This window comes from Sceloporus occidentalis, unplaced genomic scaffold (genome assembly GCF_023333645.1).
Source record: "Sceloporus occidentalis isolate IW3139 unplaced genomic scaffold, rSceOcc1.0.p SCAF_2, whole genome shotgun sequence".
NCBI lineage: Eukaryota > Metazoa > Chordata > Lepidosauria > Squamata > Phrynosomatidae > Sceloporus > Sceloporus occidentalis.
Window position 1 is genome coordinate 8,666,122 of NW_028316982.1, and position 21,407 is coordinate 8,687,528.

At 43.4% G+C, this 21,407-nt stretch overlaps 1 protein-coding gene across 14 annotated transcripts in view; it reads left to right on the top strand.

Annotated features, from left to right (window-relative positions):
- EIF4G1 (eukaryotic translation initiation factor 4 gamma 1) overlaps positions 1-21,407 on the top strand; it is a 104,089-nt gene that overhangs the window by 18,215 nt on the left and 64,467 nt on the right. For 8 of the 14 annotated variants that reach the window (XM_089508693.1, XM_089508692.1, XM_089508694.1 and 5 more), the window contains 4 exons: positions 13,505-13,613; positions 13,996-14,085; positions 14,515-14,547; positions 20,853-20,873. In XM_089508693.1, coding sequence (XP_089364819.1) covers positions 13,539-13,613; positions 13,996-14,085; positions 14,515-14,547; positions 20,853-20,873 — 219 coding nt within the window. In that variant the 5' untranslated portion in view covers positions 13,505-13,538. Of the gene's footprint in view, positions 1-9,009; positions 9,095-13,504; positions 13,614-13,995; positions 14,086-14,514; positions 14,548-20,852; positions 20,874-21,407 lie in introns of those variants that run through there. The other 6 variants (XM_089508700.1, XM_089508704.1, XM_089508696.1 and 3 more) reach the window with 5 other exon arrangements.

Here is a 21,407-nt window from a genome sequence, read left to right on the forward strand (position 1 = left end):
CCATTAACATAAGCAGTTTTATGTCCAATGTGCTTACAGTCTGAGTATAAGCTATGAAGGGAAATAACAAATGGAAAAGAGGCAAGGAAGATGCAGATTCTAGGAAATGTGGTTGGCATTTCAGCTGGGATGAAGACTATGGGGTAAGCAGGAGAATTTACCAGGAAGTTTTTCTAGGCTTCTGATAGATTGTGAAAGAATGGAGGGTACATCCAGGTGCCCATCTGGCCATTCGTGATAGAAGCTGTGTTGGGTCACTGAACAGAAAGCTTCTATAAACAGCCAGAGAAGGATGTGAAATTCCTGGTTTGTTGGGTAATACAGTTCTCCCTCCACAGTTGGGGCTTTGACTTTTGCGGATTTGATTATTTGCAGTTTTGAATAATATCTTCTTTCTAGGAATCTCTAAGTCCTTCAGCATGGTTCTGTGATCAACTTTTAACAGATGTTGACCATAGATTTGCACTGGAGGACCTGGAGATTCCTAGATAGGCATTCTCACAGGTAAAGAGAAGTGTTTTTTATTTGCAGTTTCCCCACATTTATGGGAGTCCTTCACCCCTAACCCCAGCGAATGTGGAGGAGGGACCACTGTACTTGTGAGAGATTGGGTAGTTCACATTCTCCATTAGCTGTTCTGTAAATGTAAAGTTTTAAAGCATTGAGAAACACTAACAGGCTCATTCACAGATAAAAATCCTGCAATTGTATTGACTTACCCAACCTGTGTTCCTTATGACCAGACTACATTTTAGTCTGTTTCCTTGAAATGGGCCCCTTGACTGAGCTGCCACTCAGGATAATTGAGGTGGAACTCTTGACATAGTACATGCAGGTGGAATAGGGTTCAGTCTGGTGGCTCAAAGCATGATCCAGGTGAAACATGCATGTGAGCTGATACAAGATCATGCCCTGGGTCATTGTTAATTCCAACACCCCAGGTGTGGCACTCCTATCTAAGGGAAGTCAGGGTGGAAGCGTCCTTACTGAGTTTCCAGCAGACGGTCAAAACTATTGTTTTAGATGGCCTTTAAACCAGTGGTTCCCAAACCTTGGCCTTCCAGATATTTTGGACTTCAGCTCCCAGAATTTCTGATGGTTGGCCAAACTGGCTAGAGCTTCTGGGAGGTGAAGTCCAAAATACCTGGAGGAACAAAGTTTGGGGAACATTGCTTTAAACTATTTTAAGGATTAAGGTTTTAGGGATAGTTAAACCTTCTCTAGAATAATGTTGGCTTTTAAAAAAGAAATTTAATTTTTTTAAAATTATACTTTTGAAGAATTACTCACTCTCTCATCTATGTGTAAATGCACTCCCAAACAGCCTCTTCCCACACACCCACTATTTCTCTGCACACCCACACCAGTATACATTCTTTTCCCATCTCAGAATGTTTAGGAGCATGAGGTTTAAACTTTGCTTTGCTCACTCAAATCTCACCATGTCTGCACTGTGCTCCCCAGCCTTTCTAATGCAAGTCAGGTGGCTAAAATAGACAGAGGAGTACATAATTGAAGCGTGGGAAGATGTCCTGAAGAGAGGTTCCCCATTTAAATTGTGTTCTCCCAGCCTGTCAAACAGCTGTTTAGTGGGCTGGGTGGGTGGGTGATATTAATGGGGTAAGATGTCTCATGTGGATGACTGTCCCTGCATATTATCCTCTCCTCATGCTTCCCCAACCCTACTAGCAGTTACGTGGCAACCTCTGGGGTGTGTAGAGTTCATGAGGAAATTCAGTAGAGAAGGGACAGTTCACTTAGGCTTTGGTCACCCATGAGGTTGCTACACTGCAGTTCAAGGGTTCCATGCACCTCATGGGCTGTGGGTTGCCCATATGTGATGTAAATTAGGGTGAGTATAACACATGTTAGACTGTAACTTCCAGCATTCCTCATCATTGGCTTTCAGGTAGTGCTGCTGGGACTTGCAGTCCAGCAACATTTGGCACCCCTGACATAAACAGTATTCAGGATAATGACTTCTTTAACAAGGTTTGTGACTTACTGTATTTAATTGAAAACCACTTCATACTTAAGATGCTTTGTATGCACATCTAAAAGTGCTGGGAGGATAAATGCATATCTTGCACATACTTTTGTTTTGGGTTTGGCTGTCATGGGCTTTTTGGCTGTGGATAATCTTGGGTTTCCCTCAATATAATATATGATGTGAATGCAAAAGATAAATAAAACATGTGGAAGGAACACATTTTAAAAGAAATTCCTTCACTATTTGAATATTGACTAGAGCAGGCTTCACTCCTTTCAGAGACGGTGTTCTTGGATTCTGAGAATGCAATTAGGAAATTTTCATATGGCTTTGCCAAAAATGGTCCTTCTCATTGGGATTTGTGTAGTACAGCAGTAATAAAATAGTCCTTCTGGAATACTCTTTACAGACTCATCTTGTGCAGTTTACTGTTATGCGTATGATTGGGGACTGGATATGAGTTGATGAGAAAGCCATTAATTATACGACAGCATTTTGAAACCTCTCGTGTGCTTTGGCGATAGATGATTTCATTGCACCAAGTCATTGTCCTCATCCAGACCAAATTTTAACTTCTGGTGATCCAGTCCTTGAGATTGTGATTCTGTGGTTCAGCAAGGTCAGGAGCATTTGGCCAGCCTCGGGCCCAGGCGGCCCCTGGCTGTATGCGCCTATGAAGAACCAGCCGCAGTCCCTTCCCAGAATAGCTTGTGTTGTTATAAAATCTTTGCTCTGACAAGCAGGCTTGCACCGCAGGGGTTGTGAAGTTCCCTGTCCTCACGTCTGGGATTTGGCTCACTTTTCCACTTTTCTTGAGGTGACAGCTGAACCCTGTTGTCCTTCCTTCTCCCCTACTCCCAAAAAATAGTTCCTGTGAAAGGGAGTGGGTAGTAATGGTAGTAATGGTTTCAAAAATGCAAGTAATAACAATAGTAATTTTTGTAGTGACAGAGTGTTGAAATTATTTTGAAATAATAATAATAATAATAATAGTTGCTGTTGTCCCCTTCAGCCCCATTATTGGGAGATAAGCAGAAATAATTGTTGTTGAAATAATAATAATAATAATAATAATAATAATAATAATAGTAAATTTTGCCTGTCTCCAATAATGGGACTCAAGTGGACTAATAACATTTTAAAAATAATATAGATTTAAAAAGCTACAAAAACTTTGATAAAAAATATAAACACAACCATTAATTAAAAAGCAATTAAGCAATTTAAAGTTAAAGCTTTAAACATTAAAAAAAGCATTAAAATTCATTAGAAGATTATACAGACCATAAAACTGCAAAGTACATCATTAAAAGCCCACCTCCTTCACTTCCTAAAAGCCTGGTGGCCCAAGAATGTTTTTTGTTGCCGATGGAAGGAGAGCAGGGAAGTAAGCCATTCTTGCCTTCCTAGGGAGGGTATTTCAAAGATATTTTGTATATATGGGGTATTCTTTTAACATTGTAAGCCACCTTCATTGTTTTCACAAAAAGCGGGGTAGAAATAAAAGTTTTATTTTATTATTATTATTATCATCATCATCATCATCCATTGAGAAAGCCCTCTCCCTTGTTCTAACAAAATGTGCCAGAGATAGAGAGAAGGCCTTCTCCCAATGATTTTAGAGCTCCAATCTTCCCAGCAACACTGTAAAGCAGGCCTGGATTATAATCCCTATTTTGGGTATTGAATGAGTGAAGGTGAGAGTGTGTTTAGGTATTGGATGAATGAAGGTGAGAGTAAGTCATCTGACAATTTAGGGCAACCCCATGAATTTCATAGGTTTTTTTTAGGCAAAGAATACTCAAGAAATAGGTTTGTCACTAAGAGGCTTTTACCTATTTCTAATAGAGATTTTGGCCTGTGAACCTTTGAGGTTTACAGTTTCTTGACGGCTGTGCTGCAGCAGCAGTATGAATGTATGAAGAAGATGAGAATGCTGGTCTAATCTGGGTGCATGTGGAGAGTCTTGGTGTCAGTGAACAAACATACATGTATGTGCTATAACTAGAATCATAGAATCAGAGTTGGAAGAGACCGCATGGGCCATCCAGTCCAACCCCCTGCCATGCAGGAAATCCAAATCAAAGCATCCCCGACAGATGACCATCTAGCCTCTGCTTAAAGACCTCCAAGGAAGGAGACTCCACTACACTCCGAGGGAGTGTGTTCCACTGTCGAACAGCCCTTACTGTCAAACTAGGGCATTTGTAGGAAACAAATATCAGGACTAGGTAAGTGATTCTTGATAATTCATCCTAAAATCAGTGCGGTATGGTTGGCCTTCTATGTCCACAGATTCTGCATCCATAGATTCCACCATAGAATCATAGAATCTTAGAGTTGGAAGAGACTGCAAGGGCCATCCAGTCCAACCCCCTGCCATGCAGGAAATCCAAATCAAAGCATCCCCAACAGATGGCCATCCAGCCTCTGTTTAAAGACCTCCAAGGAAGGAGACTCCACTACACTCCGAGGGAGTGTGTTCCACTGTCGAACAGCCCTTACTGTCAGGAAGTTCTTCCTAATGTTGAGGTGGAATCTCTTTTCCTGTAGCTTGCATCCATTGTTCCGGGTCCTGTTCTCTGGAGCAGCAGAAAACAAGCTTGCTCCCTCCTCAATGTGACATCCTTTCACATATTTAAACAGGGCTATCATATCACCTCTTAACCTTCTCTTCTCCAGGCTAAACATCCCCAGCTCCCTGAGTCGTTCCTCATAGGGCAAGGTTTCCAGACCTTTCACCATTTTAGTCACCCTCCTTTGGACACGCTCCAGTTTCTCAATGTCCTTTTTGAATTGTGGCGCCCAGAACTGGACACAATATTCCAAGTGGGGCCTGACCAGAGCAGAATACAATGGCACAATTACTTCTCTTGATCTAGACACTATACTTTTATTGATGCAGCCTAAAATTGCATTGGCCTTTTTAGCTGCCGCTGCCATCCATGGCTTGAAAATGTTTTTTTTAAATCCCCAAAGCAAATATTGATTCTGACCATTTTTTTAAAATAAGGGAGACCATTTTACTTTGCCATTGTATACAGTGGAACTTGAACATCCACAGATTTTGAGACCTACAGTTTAGGGACCCTGAAACCAAACCTAAGTGGATACCAAGGGCCCACTTTATAGTGGTTGAAGTATTGGAGAGGAATCTGGGAGATCCAGGTTCAAGTCTCTCCTGAGCCATGAAATTCCAATGGATGGCATTGTGCCTGCCACTCACTCTCACAGGGTGACCTACCTCAGGGTTGTTGTGATGATAAGGTGAGAGACACGTGTACCACTTGGGCTAATTTAAAGAAAAGCAGGAAATAAATGTACAGCCTCTGAATGAAGCTTTTAACCCTCCTTAACCTCTGGCTTGATGGAAAAATAAGTTAATATGTTTGTGCACTAGACGTATAGAAACAGCCTGTATAAATTCAGATGTGTAGAAGTGGTATCACATCCCTGAGAGCCAGTGTCTCATGGACTGTGACTCTGGAGCCCAGGGTTTGATTCCTAGCTCAGTCATGAAACTCACTGGGTGACCTTGGGCAAGTCACACTCTCTCAGCCTCAGGAGAAGGCAGTGTCAAACTTCCTCTGAACAGATTTTGCCAAGAAACCCCTATGATAGGGTCGCTCTAGAGTTGCCATAAATCAGAAACGATTTGAAGACACACAGCAAGAACAACAATCACACCCCTTCCCTCCTGGTGTAATGAACATTTTCTCACAATGGTTGGCCAAAATTATGTGGGTAAGAATTAGTGAACATGTTAAGATTTATACAAATAGATTGACTCCTGGCATTCACTGTCTGCTTTAATTTCTGTCTTGATGTGCATAAAGCCTAAAGGGCCAGCAAATGGCCTCAAATAGGCAGCCTGATCAGATCCTTGAGGCTACAGCTTTAAATCTCCACCCTCCATGGTTTTGCAGTGTTTAACCTTCGTGGTGTTTGCTTAGTAGGACTGGCTTATATCTCTCTGGCAGACCTTGAATGGCTGAAATCTTGAGTGCATGTGATTCTTGACTGCACTGTGGTTGCTGGCTCTTGGTGAAAAACAGCTGTTGAGGCCTGTGTGCCCTAAGCAGGATAAGGGACCCTTTTTGGGGAGGCAAACCTGGTTTTTGGTCCACAGAGAGAGCCTGACATGCCTTAGCCAGGGATTCATAAGCCCCATTTTATCTTTCAGTCATACAGATGGAGTTGCATTTCCCTACTTTGGAAAAAACCCATGCCAGTCCATATGCCTATGAAGCATTGTACTCTTTCCTGTGCCCACTCTTCTCCCAAACTCTGTTTCAGAAATGCTGGCATAAACAAAGGAGCCAAACAAAGAAGCACCTTCCTGCCAGGTTGAGTAGCCACTAGAAAAATAGCATTTTTGTCACAGCTTCTAAATGGTGGCATAGGCCTACACATACCTATGGGGAATTCTCTTATGTTAATGGTATTCCAGGCGAAGGTAGTGCATGGCTTGGGCCCATTTCCTTTAAAACAAACAAACAAACTGCAATTCCCAGAATTCTCAGCTAGCACAGCTACTGGCTATGCCAACTGGGGGATTTGGGGTTTGAGTTGTAGCCCCCCAGAACTAACTTTTTTAAACGATGGAGGCTAACCCTTTTCTGGCTGGGAAAAAATATCTGATTTGTGCAACCTGGTTGTTGTGGGGGGGAGGGGGGAGGGAGTCAGTGATGGCTGTGTTGCTGGCTTCTCCTCTTAGTGCATACAAGAGATGTGGTTGAACTAGTGAATGAGCTCTTTGTTCAAGTCACCCTTAGTGGCCCGTTGTATATGTTAAGGTTATCCGTAGTAATGCTATTTTATCCATGGCTTGTAGTCCTTGTTCCACATCTCTCCCTTTCTCCCAGTGAAACTGCATTTCATGTCTGTTCTTGACCCAGAGACCTTGCCATCTTTACTAGCCCTCCATCTTACTGCTCCAACCACTATGTGCTCAACACTCTGGTAACTCATTCCTGTGACCTATGTGAATTGCCTCTTCTGATTTCAGATCTGCTCTCAGTGGGAGACTGGTAGATGCTAAGGCAGTTTTGAGATGGCATTTTCCCCTTGTTTGTGGGGTACCATTTTAGAGGAGGGGGGCTGTTTACACTTGACCTGCCTCCATGGGTTATTTGTAGTGTCCCTCATTAGGACTGGGTTACTTCAGTTGTCTTCACCCTTTTTTTTGTTTTTTGATTTCTGAACCTTGCCTTATTTGTAAATCCTCCAAGGAGGTATGCCAGATAACCTTCTTTCTGAAAGGTGTGTGAGGATGTAACTCCACTCAAGCTTAGGCCATGAAGCCTGTCAGGAGCCATCTGTAAATGAGACAAATGAAGATGTTACTACATTTGTAATTTGCTTTTATATCTGATGTTTTTAATTTGTCTTTTCTTTCCTACATTGTAATTTTATCTATTCCTCTATCTAATTGTTATTACTTTTAGAGTGTACACCTCGGGCAGGCTTTTATATACAGTGGTACCCCGGGATACGAATTCACCGCGTTACGAAATTTCCGGGGTACGAAAAAGTTAGATTTAAAAAAACTGTTCCGGGTTACGAAGGATTTTTTGGGTTACGAAAATCTTTTCGGCGCGTTTCGGCGCGAAATTCAAAGCGCGGCTAGCGGCTTTCCAGCGGCTTTTCGGGTTGCGAAATGTATCGGGTTACGAACGGCGCCGCGGAACGAATTAAATTCGTAACCCGAGGTAGCACTGTATTCAATAATAATAATAATAATAATAATAATAATAATAATTTTTTAAAATTTATATACAGCCCTGTGGCGAACCATTCCGGGCGGTTTACAACATTAAAATATTCCTTAATTTTACTGACTTTGTACAGTGCTGTGTATAATTACAGCACTTTAGAAATAAAGTTTAATAATAATAATAATAATAATAATAAACCTAAGTTATCACAATTTAAAAAAAGACAGTTACTTCTTTGCTCTACAAGTTGCAGAATCTCCCAGCCAGCATGACCAGTGACAACTCTGGGAAGAGTTAACTTTCCCAGTCTCCGCTAAATTGCATGTGTAATTTACTGAGGGCAATGCAGTCTTCGGTTCTGCAAATTCATGGGGATCTCAGTTGCCCCCAATTTGCAGGTGAGGACCTGAGACTGAATGATTTTATCTATAAACCCGGCAAGCTTTGTAGTTGCAGTAGAAATTGGTGTCATTGTAGTTGTCGCATCTCTTCCATCCTTCTTTCCTTCCTGCCTGCCTGCTTCCCTGCTCTTTCTCCTCTATACTAAAACTTGGATTTCTACTTTCCAGTTTCCCTTAAGTGTATTTTCTCCTTCTCCCTCTTGAGTCAAATATTAATTTGCCCTGCGACCCACTCCAGTTGTTCTTCCTTAAATCTTCCCAATTTAAAGACTGAAGTATAAGGCATGCACATTGTGTTCTTTGATTCATATCCTCTACCCTTTGGAGAGGGGGCAAAGCTGGCCATGCTCCTCGGGAAGGCAAGGTGTCCTGTGAGCATAAGCACTGTGACACGCTATGGTATATGGGCTTCTCCTGCGATCTCTTTAGTGCTGGTTCTGGTTGCACAGGTGGGTGTCTGGCTGCTTGGCCCTGGCAAGAGTTGAGAGGCTTGGGCTCAGCTAGGCTGGCTGTTTGGGAGCCAGCCGGCCTTCCCTCCCTTCCTCCCTCCTCCTGCCTATGCAATGCGAGTGACTCAGGCTTGTAGGCGTGGGATTTTCTCTGGCTGCTTTGGGCAGTGCTAGGGTCGAATGGCATTGACTGGGTGGGGTTTTGGGTGCTCCCTGGTTCTCCTTAGTCTCTCTTCTCTCTCTGCCTCTCTGGTGTCTCTGCAGTGCAGCAGACTCTGCGATCTGACACCACCCCACCAACAGCAGCTCTCTCTCTCTCTCAGCACTCATGTTCCTGGCCTTGCCAGGGTGGGGGTGGGGGGTTGTCCCCTGCCTTGCCCATGTTTGGCGAGCCCGACCCTCCCCACCGCGCACCAGCAGGTTTGCAGGCTGATATTTTCTCTCTTCCCCCCCCCAAACACCCCCCCCCCCCAAAGTCTGGCAGATGAAAAGTCTCCGCTGCTTGCAAAAATTGGCCTGGGGATTTTCCTACTTGGGGTGAGTAATTTTCTCTCTTTGACCTGTGTGTTTTTTGTGCATGTGCTGAGTTGCTGTTGTTATTCTGAGTGTGGAGCACTTTTTCACCAAAGATCTCAAATTGTGCCCCATTGTGGCATTTTTGTGGGTGGCTTGGTGGGGAGGAGATTAATTCAGATGCATTGACCTCTCCCTCCCCCCCCCCCCCAATATTGTTGAGGTTGGGCCTGTGCTAAGATTATGCGCTGGCCTTTGCCTGGAGAAGGAGAGTGTTTGGCATGGAGCTGCCCTGCATAACAAATTCACCAAGAATTTTTGGGGACAGGATGGCAAGAAGAGGGAATGACTTGCACTTTGCAGTTACTTTTCCCCAAACCAGTCAGACCATATTGCCTGTTTTCTGAAAAAGCTTCACATGGGCTGTTTAGGGTGTCTCTGGCTAATTAGGGTACTCAGAAACTGCACTCAAGATGATGACCTGGTTACCCCCTCCCCCCCTTCCTCTGGGTCTTTGGTGTTAGTTTTCTGAGATGGTACCCTGCATCTTACTTGAAGAGCTTTTCATGTTGCTTCCAGTTTGGCGTCTGTTACTGTGTCTGTTACAAAGTCAGTGCCATTTGGGGTGGTGTCTCATGGTAGATCAAGCCCATAGTACCATGTGGAGCTGCTTCTTGTAGGAAGGGCTGCAGTATTGTTCCCCCATCCATGCCTGTACATGATGCTGCACCACAGTGTGGCTGGTTGCTTGGTGTGAGAGAGGGAGAGAAGATGATTACAAACTGCTCTTGTGGATGGTGCAGCTTTCCCCCCAAATCCTCCTGCCCCAAACATGTACACTGAAAACATATTGAATGCTGGTCCTGTTAAAACTATGGCTTGGTAACTGCTTAGAAGACTAGGGAGAAATAAATCTTTCCTCCAGACATTGGTCACTGTAGCCCTGAGTGGAATTGAGGAGATCACCAGCATCATTTCTCCCATTCCTCCAATCCATGTCCATTTTGGCTTCATTGCTGTGCTTTCTGAGATGCATCGAACTGAAATTCTTACTCTGTCAGGCTTAGGGTGTCTTCCAGCAGGGCCTACCCAGCAGAGGTCTCTTGAGTGTACTATAAAGCAAAACAGGAATCCCGCAGAAATCTTTCCTGGTTTTTATTTTGGTGGGTTTTTCTTTAGCTTTATGTTTCCATTTCTTGCGCCAAGTCTTTGTAGCTTGAAATGCTGTCAGCCACAACCCAAGCATCAGGTTACAGCAGGATTGTAGAGTAGCTGAGGAGGGGCCTTATATTCCTGGTTGACCTGCCTTATTGCCCCCATTTCCTTTCCCAGTCATACCTCAGATTGTATGAGAGGGCACTGCCCCCTTGTACAGTTCCAAATGGTTCCATTCCTGGAGGATTTCACAGAATGGCTGTGTTGCTGTTTGCTGCCTTGTCACTTGGCAGCCATTACCCTTGCTTTGTCAGTTTTATCTTTCCATCTTAAATTGTTTGTGGCCCTGTACTTACAGAGATGGGGCCTGCTGATGTTCAGGGGGCTTCTCAAGCAGGCACTTTGTAGCCCCAACCCTGGATAGTGGGTCAGGTGAGTGGATGTCTGGCGTAGACAGTGGGCCTTAGATATCTGCTGGGTTTGGTTCCAGAACCTCCCCACAGATACCGAAATCCATGGATGCTCATTAAATAATATGACATAGTAAAATGGTGTCCCATATATAAAATGATAAAATCAAGATTTGTTTTTAATTTATATATTTTTTGTAATATTTTCAAGCCATGGATGGCTGAATCCGTGTACACAGAATCTGTGGATATGGTGGGCCAACGGTACTTTGTCTATGACTCAATTGCTTCTGTGTTGCTTAATTCCACCTGGGTTTGTGAGTGGTTGGGAGTGTTTGCTTATTGACTCGGCCAGTTGCATCAGGGAAACTTTAGAGGAAGAAGAGCTGGCATGCTTCCTCTGTACAAGCGTGGGAGGTTCTCCCATTTGTTTTACATTCTGGACTCCTGTTGTATCTCAAAAGTGTGGGGAGGGTGTAACAAGTCACTCAGGTGCAATGAGTTTGTGCATCTGGTGTGGAGGAGGGTGAAGTCCTTGGTTGTCCATTAATTCAAGACATCTGTCACCTCTTGTTTGGAGTTCTCAAAATGGTTTTCCTCTGCAGCCACATAGACATGGGTGATGGTTGCCGTTGTGTTTACCTGCATTCATATTTTATGCTGACTTGATAGAACAGACTGGGTGCCCTAATGATCATGTTTGAGAAGACTATGGCTTTGATGCTGATGCTCTCCACCTTTCAGCTTGCCTTTCAGTGCTGCTGTCATTCAAAGACATATGGTCTGTATTGCATGTCTGTGAGAACGTCACCCTGCTGGGCATCTGTCTGCCAGGTTTTTATAGCTGAGAGATTCTTCCAGTATGGTGCTGCTTTGCCTTCTGAATCCATGGGTGGGATCATTATGAGTTTCACTGCCAGAAGTCTTTCAGCCTGTTTGAGACTCATTTTGTGCTCCCTAAGAAACCCTTCATTTGAGCTATTTAAAGCAAATATTAGCTAGTGTTATGTGCAAACTGACAATGTGTTGTGTCCATAATTAAATTGTCAGTATCATGGAGGAATTACACAACTGTTATCTTTGCTGTGGGGAGTTACAATATTTTTAGAGTACTTAGAAGCAGGAGACCTGGAAGTAAGGGTTGGGCATTTTCATAAAGCTCTAGTTGTTTATAGGAATGATAGATATTAATCAAAGTTTAGATATTAGGTATTTATCAAAGTTTTCTCCTCTTTGCCCATTCTTAGTCTGCTAACAAGGTGGCAAAAAGCATGTTCAGTCTTAGGGAATGAAATGCAGGCAGACTCCCAGGAGGTAAAATCCTGTGTTTCATGGGGTGTAGGATAAATAAATAAAGTGCGGGCCAGCCATATATGTGAAGTCAAAGGCTTTCATGGCTGGCATCTATAGTTTTTTGTGGGTTTTTCGGGCTATGTGATGTTCTATAAGAGTTTATTCCTGGCGTTTCGCCAGCATCTGTGGCTGGCATCTTCAGAGAATGCTGACCTGGAAGAAAGTGTGTGTGTGTGTCCTGTGTGATCCTAGGTAAGGAGGAGTGATTCCCCTGTTAATCTGTGTTAATCTGTTGTTGATGGCCAGGCCTCAGGGTAGGAGGATATGCAAAAGAAGAGTGGTGATTATTGTCTGCTGGGAAAGCCCCTGACCCTGAGTGGTTTCTCATTTGCATTTGCTGAGTCCTGGTTTGGTCTTCTTCAGGACTGGTAGCCTTAAAGTAAATAAAGTTTGGCTACCAGCCCTGAAGAACACCAAAACCAGGACTCAGCAAATGCAAAAGAGAAACCACTCAGGGTCAGGGGCTTTCCCAGTAGAGAATGATCACCAATTAGCAGACACTAATCTTCTTTTGCATATCCTCCTATCTTGAGGCCCTGCCAGGGAATCACTCCTCCTTACCCATGATCACATTGTGAGTGTGTGTGTGTTTGTGTGTGTGTGTGTGTATATATATATCCACTCTCTTCCAGGTCCGCATTTTCTGAAGATGCCAGCCATAGATGCTGGCGAAATGTCAGGAATAAACTCTTCTAGAACGTGGCCGCATAGACCGAAAAACCCACAAAATACTACCAAGCCATATATGTTTGAGTACAGTTAGTGTACATCAGAGATCTGAACTGAAATGATCTTCTCAAGACTTATGGAGTCTCTGGAGGCCATGATACAATAAAGATAATCTACAGGAGAAATAAAATCAAAGAAGCATTTTATGTTACATATGTATTAGATTAGAGAATATCACAGGGGTTTTGGGGATAGGGGCACTGAATTAAAGGAGATGAGAATACATGCAAAAGATAAAATGTAGATGAGGTGGGCGTTGCATTTTGTTAGAAGTCCTTCGGACCCTGCCCCATCCAAATAAGAGCCATTGGCTGCTGTCACACCACAGAAATAAAACAGTTTGACACAATTTTAACGTCCTGTCTTAATGGTATAGAATTCCGGGATTTGTAGCTAGATGGAGCACCAGAGCTCACTGACAGAGAAAGCTAAATATCTCACAAGACTACAAATCCCCAAATTCCATAGCACTGAGTCATGACAGTTAAAGTGATTTTCAAACTGCCTTATTTCTGCAGTGTAGAAATGGATCCCTTGTTCCATTTCCTGCTCATTTGTGTTCTTTGGGGAGTGCCATCTCATCTCAGGGCGCCTCATGCTAAATGAATTGCGGTGCAAATGACGGTCTCAATTTTTCTGGGCTGTTTCCCTTTCCTTGCAAACAGCATGTAGTGTTCTGTTTTAAGGTTGACTTGGTTCCAGTAAATTCTTGTTCCTGAGGATTTGCTTGTGTCTAGTTCCTTCTGTTTTCATGTTTACAATGCCTGACTTTTCTCCATTGCAACAGATAGCAAAGGAATCCTTATGCAGCACCACGTGAAATGAACAAAGCTCCACAACCCTCAGGAGGAACCCCATCGGCCCCACACCCCTCCCCTTCTCCTGGACTTCCACAGGTAAGGATTTAACATTCCAGGCCACCTTGACCTTCTCTCATGTGTTGATTTTTATCCCCCTTTCACAACTTCATTTTCCTGTCCTGTCTCCTCTGTTAGTTTAAGAGGAAGTTCCTCTATGGTGGCGGTTGCCCCAAATGTACCTATCTGCAGCTCACTTGCCTAACATGTGGCTTGATTTTGATTCAGTGTCTGTTCAAGCAGTCTTGCAAATGGGCTTTTAACTGGACAGCCATTTAGTGAACTTCTCTGTAGGAAATTATTCGCACAGTCAGAGAAGTGCTTCATCCTGTTAATATGCTGCTAGACAGGGTGAGGGTCGAGGCCGCTACTGAGGCCACTAATATTCTCCACCTCCTTTCTCCCTGCTTCCTTCTTTCAGCAGGCAGCATTTCCTCCTGGCCAGACGACACCTGTGGTTTTTAACCCAGCGCAAGCTACCCAAATGAATACGCCTTCCCAGCCTCGACAGGTAAGAAGTGGGAAGTGGGGTCACTACTGCTGTTGTTGCAGCTGCTCTTGGGCCGCCAGAGTGGCGGCCAGGCATTCTTACATGAGCTGCCTGCCAAACAGGTTCCTCTGTGTTGCTGGTGGCTTGGGGTGGGGGTGTTGCTGGGCACAAGGAATCCTGCAGGCTGACTCAATCTTCAGGCTCTGCTGACTCAAGAGTACTTCTGCAGCATGTACTAGGTGGGGATACTGATTTGGATGAGCACCCACTGTAGAGCCAGCTATGAAGTTAGAGCTGTAGTGGGGATTGCCCTGTCTTCAATTTATGTTCTGGTCTCTCACAAAGAGGCCATGTTGGGAAGTGAGATGTGTGGTTTCAGGGCAGGGGGGAAGTGCCTGTAACTGTCAGTGATGTTCTGCTCTTGTCTCCCCTCGCTCTTTCCTGTCTTAGTTTCCAGCAGGGCCTCGTGCTTTACATCAGCAGGTACTAACCCTTCTCCACTCCCTTCACTGCATGCTGAATGCAATTTTGGGGGGTGCAGCCATGTGGGTAGTCTTGCTTTGGACACTGCAGGGAAATTGGTTGGAATAGTACAAGTTAGTGGTTATATAGCCCAGCCTAGTGGGAGAGGAAGATCTGAGAGCTGTGGTGGCATATGCTTTTTAAAAAGATTGAGCTGTGAAGTTCCCAGTTTAAATTATGTGTTGGTGAACTTAAATAAACTGCACTCTCATTCCCTCTCCTCCCTTCACTTAATATGAGACTAATAATATTGACACACCTTCTATATGTAGGAATTGAAGTGTGCAAGGATTTAAGTGAGATAATACATGTGCTGCCCAAATGCCAAAGCTTACTTTTTAAAAGCATTCTGCTGCTCATCCGACCTTTTAAAGCTTAGGGCAGCTTAGGGTCAGTAAATGAATCCAGTCAAAAAGTGAAACAAAGCATGGAAAAGGGAATCTGTGGCAAAGGTGCTTAGCTGCAGTGCAAGAGCTATTTTGTCTCCTGAGACTCCAGATGATTGGGTAGGGTTTGAGGCAATTTGACTGCCGTGTCCAGAGCACAGTACCTTTCCCCCCTCCCCTGTGACTTGCATGATGTCTGACTCACGATGGCAGTATCTCTGCTACACACTTTCTCATGCTTGGAAGGCACTATTTCTGTCTCTTGCTTCCCCATTTGGTATCACCCCCTTCCCTTCCCTTGGAATGAACTGCCTGTCCATGCTGGGTTCTGGTCTTGGAAGTATTTTGGAGCTGTCACTTTATTTCCCGTTTTCACCCCATCCATTGTTGTCGTTGTCTTGGCTTCTCTGAAGGGGGGGATAGACTTCGTTCTTGGTATGCCCAGTGTGATTTGCATATTGCCATCAAACTACCTGGTGTTTACACTACTGACTGGCCTTCTCTGCTGCTCCCAGATTTTCATCTTACTCCAAACCTCTTTGGTTACACCTGTCTCTGTTCATCTGTGCTGTGCCAGTTGCTCAGAGAGAGTGTTTAGGCCATTGGGAGTAGGAAAGAGGAGAGATACAAGGTTTCATCCTTCAATGGTCTTGGAAATTTTGGTTACTGTCAGCTTTGTGGAGGGCTGAAAAGGCTGGAAAGCCATTCACTGAAGAAAAACACACACATATATGCACATAATACTCAGGTGTTGTTCTGTAAAACCCTTAATTTATTGATCGATCTACCTGCATACTTGTGTAAGCATTTTAAAAAGATGTTGGCTTAGATTCTGAGTTTGTTCCTGTTTTTCCCTGGGGATTGAACTCCTCACATGACTCCTACTTATTCAGGCTCATCAAAGGGAGTGATTAAAAAGGCTTCCATTGTAGCCACTTAGAGTTGTATCTGCACTTTTTCAAGTGGAACGGTTCCATCACCATGTTGTTGTTGTGTGCCTTCACATTGTTTCCAACATAGGACAACCCTAAGGCGAACCTATCACCAGGTTTTTTTGGCAAGTTTCTTCAGAGAGGTTTTGCCATTACTGTCATCACAATAACCACAACAAAAGTGCCGACCCTTCTTGCTTTTGGGTTCAGTGTGACACCAATATAAGTGGCCTGGCTCTGCAGCAGGAAGCCTCCCAAATAACTCCCCCAGTGCTTGTCCTGCTAGATATCTGTCAAGGCTCTACTAAAAGATGGAGCTGAGAATGCAGAATTCTGGTTCACATCTCACCACCACTGTAATCTCAAGGGTGTGACCTGAACAAAGCCGCTATCTCTTAGCACCAGTCTGCTTGGGCTGGTGATACTGGCCTTAACCACAGAAGTATGGTGAGTATCACCAAAACAATAAGATGTAATGCTTAAGAGCATTGTATTTAGACAAAGCATTTTAAGTATTGAATTCATGTGCTATTGTCTTACTTTTCATTTTTCTAAAAATTATTCCTTCTAAGTGATTGTGACTCTTCTCACTCCAGTCTTGTTGCTGCCACACTTCATTATGAAAATCATTATCATTCATTTTGGATGTTAGCTCCCACAAGCCCCAGTTAGCCTTACCAGTAGTCAAGGATCCTGGAAGCTGAAGTCCAAAACATCTGGCAGGCCAGAGCTTGAAAACCACTGCTTTGTGTTGTGCTATGCCTTGTGGTGACCATCCTTCATGGTCAGTACCCTAGTTTTCTAGAGAGAGACAGCATGGTTTAGTGTTTTGAGTTTTTGACTAGAACTTTGGAGGCCAGGATTTGACTCATTGCTTGGTCATAGAATCATAGAGTTGGAAGAGACTGCAAGGGCCAATCTAGTCCAACCCCCGGCCATGCAGGAAATTAAATCAAAGCATCCCCGATAGATGGCCATCCAGCCTCTGTTTAAAAACCTCTAAGGAAGGAGATTCCACTACACTCTGAAGGAGTTTGTTCCACTGTTGAACAGCCCTTACTGTCAGGAAGTTCCTCCTAATGTTGAGGTGGAATCTCTTTTCCTGGAGCTTGCATCCATTGCTCTGACTCCTAGTCTCTGGAGCAGCAGAAAACAAGCTTGCTCCCTCCTCAATATGACAGCCCTTCAAATATTTAAACAGGGCATATCACCTCTTAACCTTCTCTTCTCCATGCTAAATATACCCAGCTCCCTAAGTTGTGCCTCATAGGGCATGGTTTCCAGAACCTTTACCATTTTAGTTGCCCTCCTTTGGACATGCTCTACTTTCTCAATGTCCTTTTTGAATTGTGGTGCCCAGAACTGGACACAATATTCCAGGTGGGGCCTGACCAGAGCAGAATAGAGTGGCACTATTACTTCCCTTGATCTAGACACTATACTTCTATTGATGCAGCCTAAAATCGCATTGGCCTTGTTAGCTGCCACATCACACTGTTCACTCATATTCAATTTGTGGTCTACTTGGACTCCCAGATCCCTTTCACACATAGTTTCATTCAGCCAGGTGTCCCCCATCCTATATCTGTGCATTTCATCTTTCCGCCCTAAGTGCAGTACCTTACATTTCTCCATGTTGAAATTCATTCTGATAGCCTTGGCCCAGCTTTCCAATCTATCAAGGTCATTTTGAATCTTGATCCTGTCCTCTGGAGTATTAGCTACTCCTCCTAATTTGGTGTCATCTGCAAATGTAATAAGTAAACAGACTTGGGCAAGTCACGTTCTCAGCCTGAGAGGAAGGCAAAAGGCAAACCCCTTCTTAATAAACCTTGCTAAGAAAACCTTGTGATAAGTTTGTCTTGGGGTCACCATAATTTTGAAACAACTTGAAGGCACATAACGTCATCATCATCATCCTAAATAACTACAGACCAAAGACTACTTGGATGTATGTCCCGAAAGGAGATGTCTGTGGGTAGGAGATGAAGAAAGTCAGCTCCCTATAGCAGGTTTGGGTCGCTGGCTTAGCATGCGTAACCTGTCATGTTGTTGCCTGTGAGCCCAAGGAGTGTAGCTGAGTTACTCTTTACTGCTCTTAAAGGGGGTGAGTGGGCACTGCTAGCTTGTCATCATACTGGTAGGTAATCCCTTCTTCTACTACTGTTCTTCCCAACATGGTGGTCTCCAGATGTCTCAGATAGGGAGTCATGAGAAAGGCGTTTTTCTTTGGTAACTTCCATGCGCAAGTTCAGAAAAGTCATAATAACTGTGGCCATGCTGGCTGGGAGATTCTAAAAATTGTCATTCAAAAACGTAATTTTCCCAAGTCTTGTTCAGCTTGAGGCTGATTTTTTCAGAGGTGAGTGCTCCTCTTTCCCATCTCTGAGAGGTCTGCCCAAGCATTAGTGGGTCCGATGTCACTGTCTTGGAAAGTGGTCATTGAAGGGAGGAATAGTTGGAAGGTGTTTCTTTCAGGGGATGCAGCTCCAGCGATGAAGCCTCATTTTAGCTCAGAACAACTTTTCTGGGCTTCCTTCCCACCCATAATATTTCTTAAAACATAGAAATAAGTATTTCTAAAACTTCTTTGCAATATATAGAAAGTGAAACAATCACATGTTCAAATATAATATGTTGCTATTTACACCATGGTGTAATCTTACCATTATATACATTTGACCCTTCTTGTACACGGATTTTTTATACATGGATTCGAGCATACACGGTTTGAAAATTTTCAAAAAAAGTATAAATTTCAAATATCAAACCTTGATTTTCCATTTTTGTAAGGGACACCATTTTGTTATTACATTATATTTAATGGGAGTTGAGCATACACGGATTTTGTTATACATGGGGGATCTTGGAACCAAACCCCAGCGTATAACAAGGGTCTACTGTAGTAGACAATTGAACTGCAAACATCTCTTGCGTTTCTTGGATAAGCTGTAAACTTAACCAAAATAAACAAAACCTGCCATTTCTTTGAACAAGTATTTTTTCCTAATGTAAAGATTGCTTTACAGTGTTTTGCAAACACTCTTGGGCAGCAATGTGGGCATGGTGGTAATATATCATATAAGGCAGGGCTAGGAGAAATGTGACCCTGAGGTTGCATGCGCAGCACCCAAAGCTGTTTTTTTAAACCTTTGAGTCTGTGGATTGTGCCTTTTCTGGCTAAAAATAGGGTGATTTGCCATTTCTGAAAATCTCTAGGGACACTAGTTCCATTTTTAAATAAGTGGCAGTATCATGCTTGCTGTGCTGTTGAAACAACCTAGAATTCAGAGAGATAGCTGTGTTACTCTAGAACAGGGGTTCCCAGCCCTTTTGACTTGTGGCGCCCCTATGTCTATGGTGGAGCCTCTAAGAGACTTACCCCATGTCTTGCATGTTAATAGAGTTTAGGAGTATATATAAGAAAAGGTACTTATTCTTTAACTTCATTCATTTTTCATTTCTTTCATTTTCCTGGTGCATCTAGGAAGTGTACGTGGATCCCTAAGGGCTCCTCGGAGCACAGGTTGGGAACTGCTGGTCTAGAATATTAGTATTAGTCTCGAATGTCCTATGAGATCCCTTTGCATGAAGGATCTGTTTTTCAAAACTTGAAATGTACTTTGGACATTTTCTGGCCCCCAGGGGTTGCTAGGGACAGAAAGCTGGCCACCAGATACTGCAGTCATCTGCCCTAGTGCAAAGACATATGGAAGTAACCCATTATATAGTCCACTGGGAAGAGGAGTTCAGACATTAATGGAACATTTCAAAAAAGTGCTGTATTTACAGAAGAGAAGAAGAAAAGTTTGTGCTGCAGTGTAGAACAATTTTATTAGCTGAAGTCCTTCTAGCACTTTCCATAGTATGAGCAACTTTTGTTAATGTTTTAACATATGTGAAACAATTACTGTGTTGTTTAATATCCTTGGATGGCCATCTTAAAATAGTACTCCAAAACATGAAAATAGAAACAGACAGAAACCCTTGGGATTAACCTTTCCTAACCTGTGCACTCCAGTACAACCCCCATCATTTCTCATGGAGGCCATTGACAAGGAATAATGTGAGTTGTAGTCCAGCACATCTGGAGAGCACCACACTGAGGAGGCTACTTTGAAGGATTAAAAAAAAATCAGGCAATACCTGGTATTTTGGGGTGAGCCAATAACCTAATTTGATCCTACTGGGAGGAAGCTTGTGTATTAGGTTATATTTAGAAACTGTATATACGGTTCAGTGTAAGTATTTTCCTAATGCCAGACATAATGCACTGTATTGCAATATCTTTTTTATATTTATTCAGTGCTTCCAAGAAAATAGTTCCTTTCAACTGATCACTAGTATAATATCTGTGCTTCTCATAGCTTTTCTTGATTATGGGGTTTGCTGTCATCCAGACCATCTGATGGCCTAGGAGAACCCATTTGTATTTGTCTCTGGCCCAAGGAGACAGTAAAACATGGTTGGGAGAAGGAATAGGGATCACTTGACCAATGTAGATTAGAGAAGGCAGATTGATGGAGGGAATATAGTTGAAATCGAGAGCTGGTTAATTTGAAAAGTAAGGCCTAGACCCTTGCTCAGTCTGACTTTCTCAGTTGCCTAACAGTTTCCTCTGTTCTCAGTTTCCCTGACCCTTGGTGAGGGTCTGTCCCAGAACTCTGATCTTTGTCTCCTCTGATGTCATCCTCTGATGGTGTTTCATTTTATAGGACAAACTTCAAATACAAGTTCCAGCCTGTTTTTCTTCTTTCCTCTCCCCATGCCTCCCCATTCCAGCTTCCTTCCCACAAGGCTGCAGTTCCTTTCTTGCTCAGTGTTGGTTATTCCCCAGAGCCTGGTAACTTGTTTGGCTGTAGGTAACTCCTTTCTCTCTCTTTCTCTCTCTCTTTTTCTCCTTTCCTTTTCTCCTCTTGTGTGCGCGTGCTTGTGTGCTTGCTAACAGGGAGGATTCAGGTCTCTTCAGGTAAAGCCTTTTCTATAACCCCTACTCCGGTTGGGAGCGGGAGGGACTGAGCAGGAGTTTCACTTGCTCAGTGGCCACTCTGCTCAAGTCTGTACAGCAGAAACTGTTGCTGAATGCAAAAGATGCACTAGGGCATCCTTTTTCTTGCCTCCATTTTGTGTGAGAGTCTGGAAAAGGGAGCATTTTGAATCACTGTAATCTATAATGGTTTTTCTTTGCCTCCTGGAAAGGGGTGGGAGAATTTTTCACACCACTGACTGCTTCTGAGCCATTCTCCTCCATTTCCCCCCTTTTTAATCCTTCCAAAAATGTTTGGTCCTGGACATTTTGTCCTATTTTCTCCCCTCTGTCAGAGTATCTTTCTAGAAACCCAGATTGATTACAGGACAGTATCATATGTACATAATACGAGAAACATTGGTAGCTTGAGCTTTAGCGTCCAGAATTGCTGATTCCTATTGGATGCAGTCAACGATTCTCTAAAGTCTGTTTTTTGAAGGAAATTGTGGTTAGACCCATTTGTAGATGAGGTAA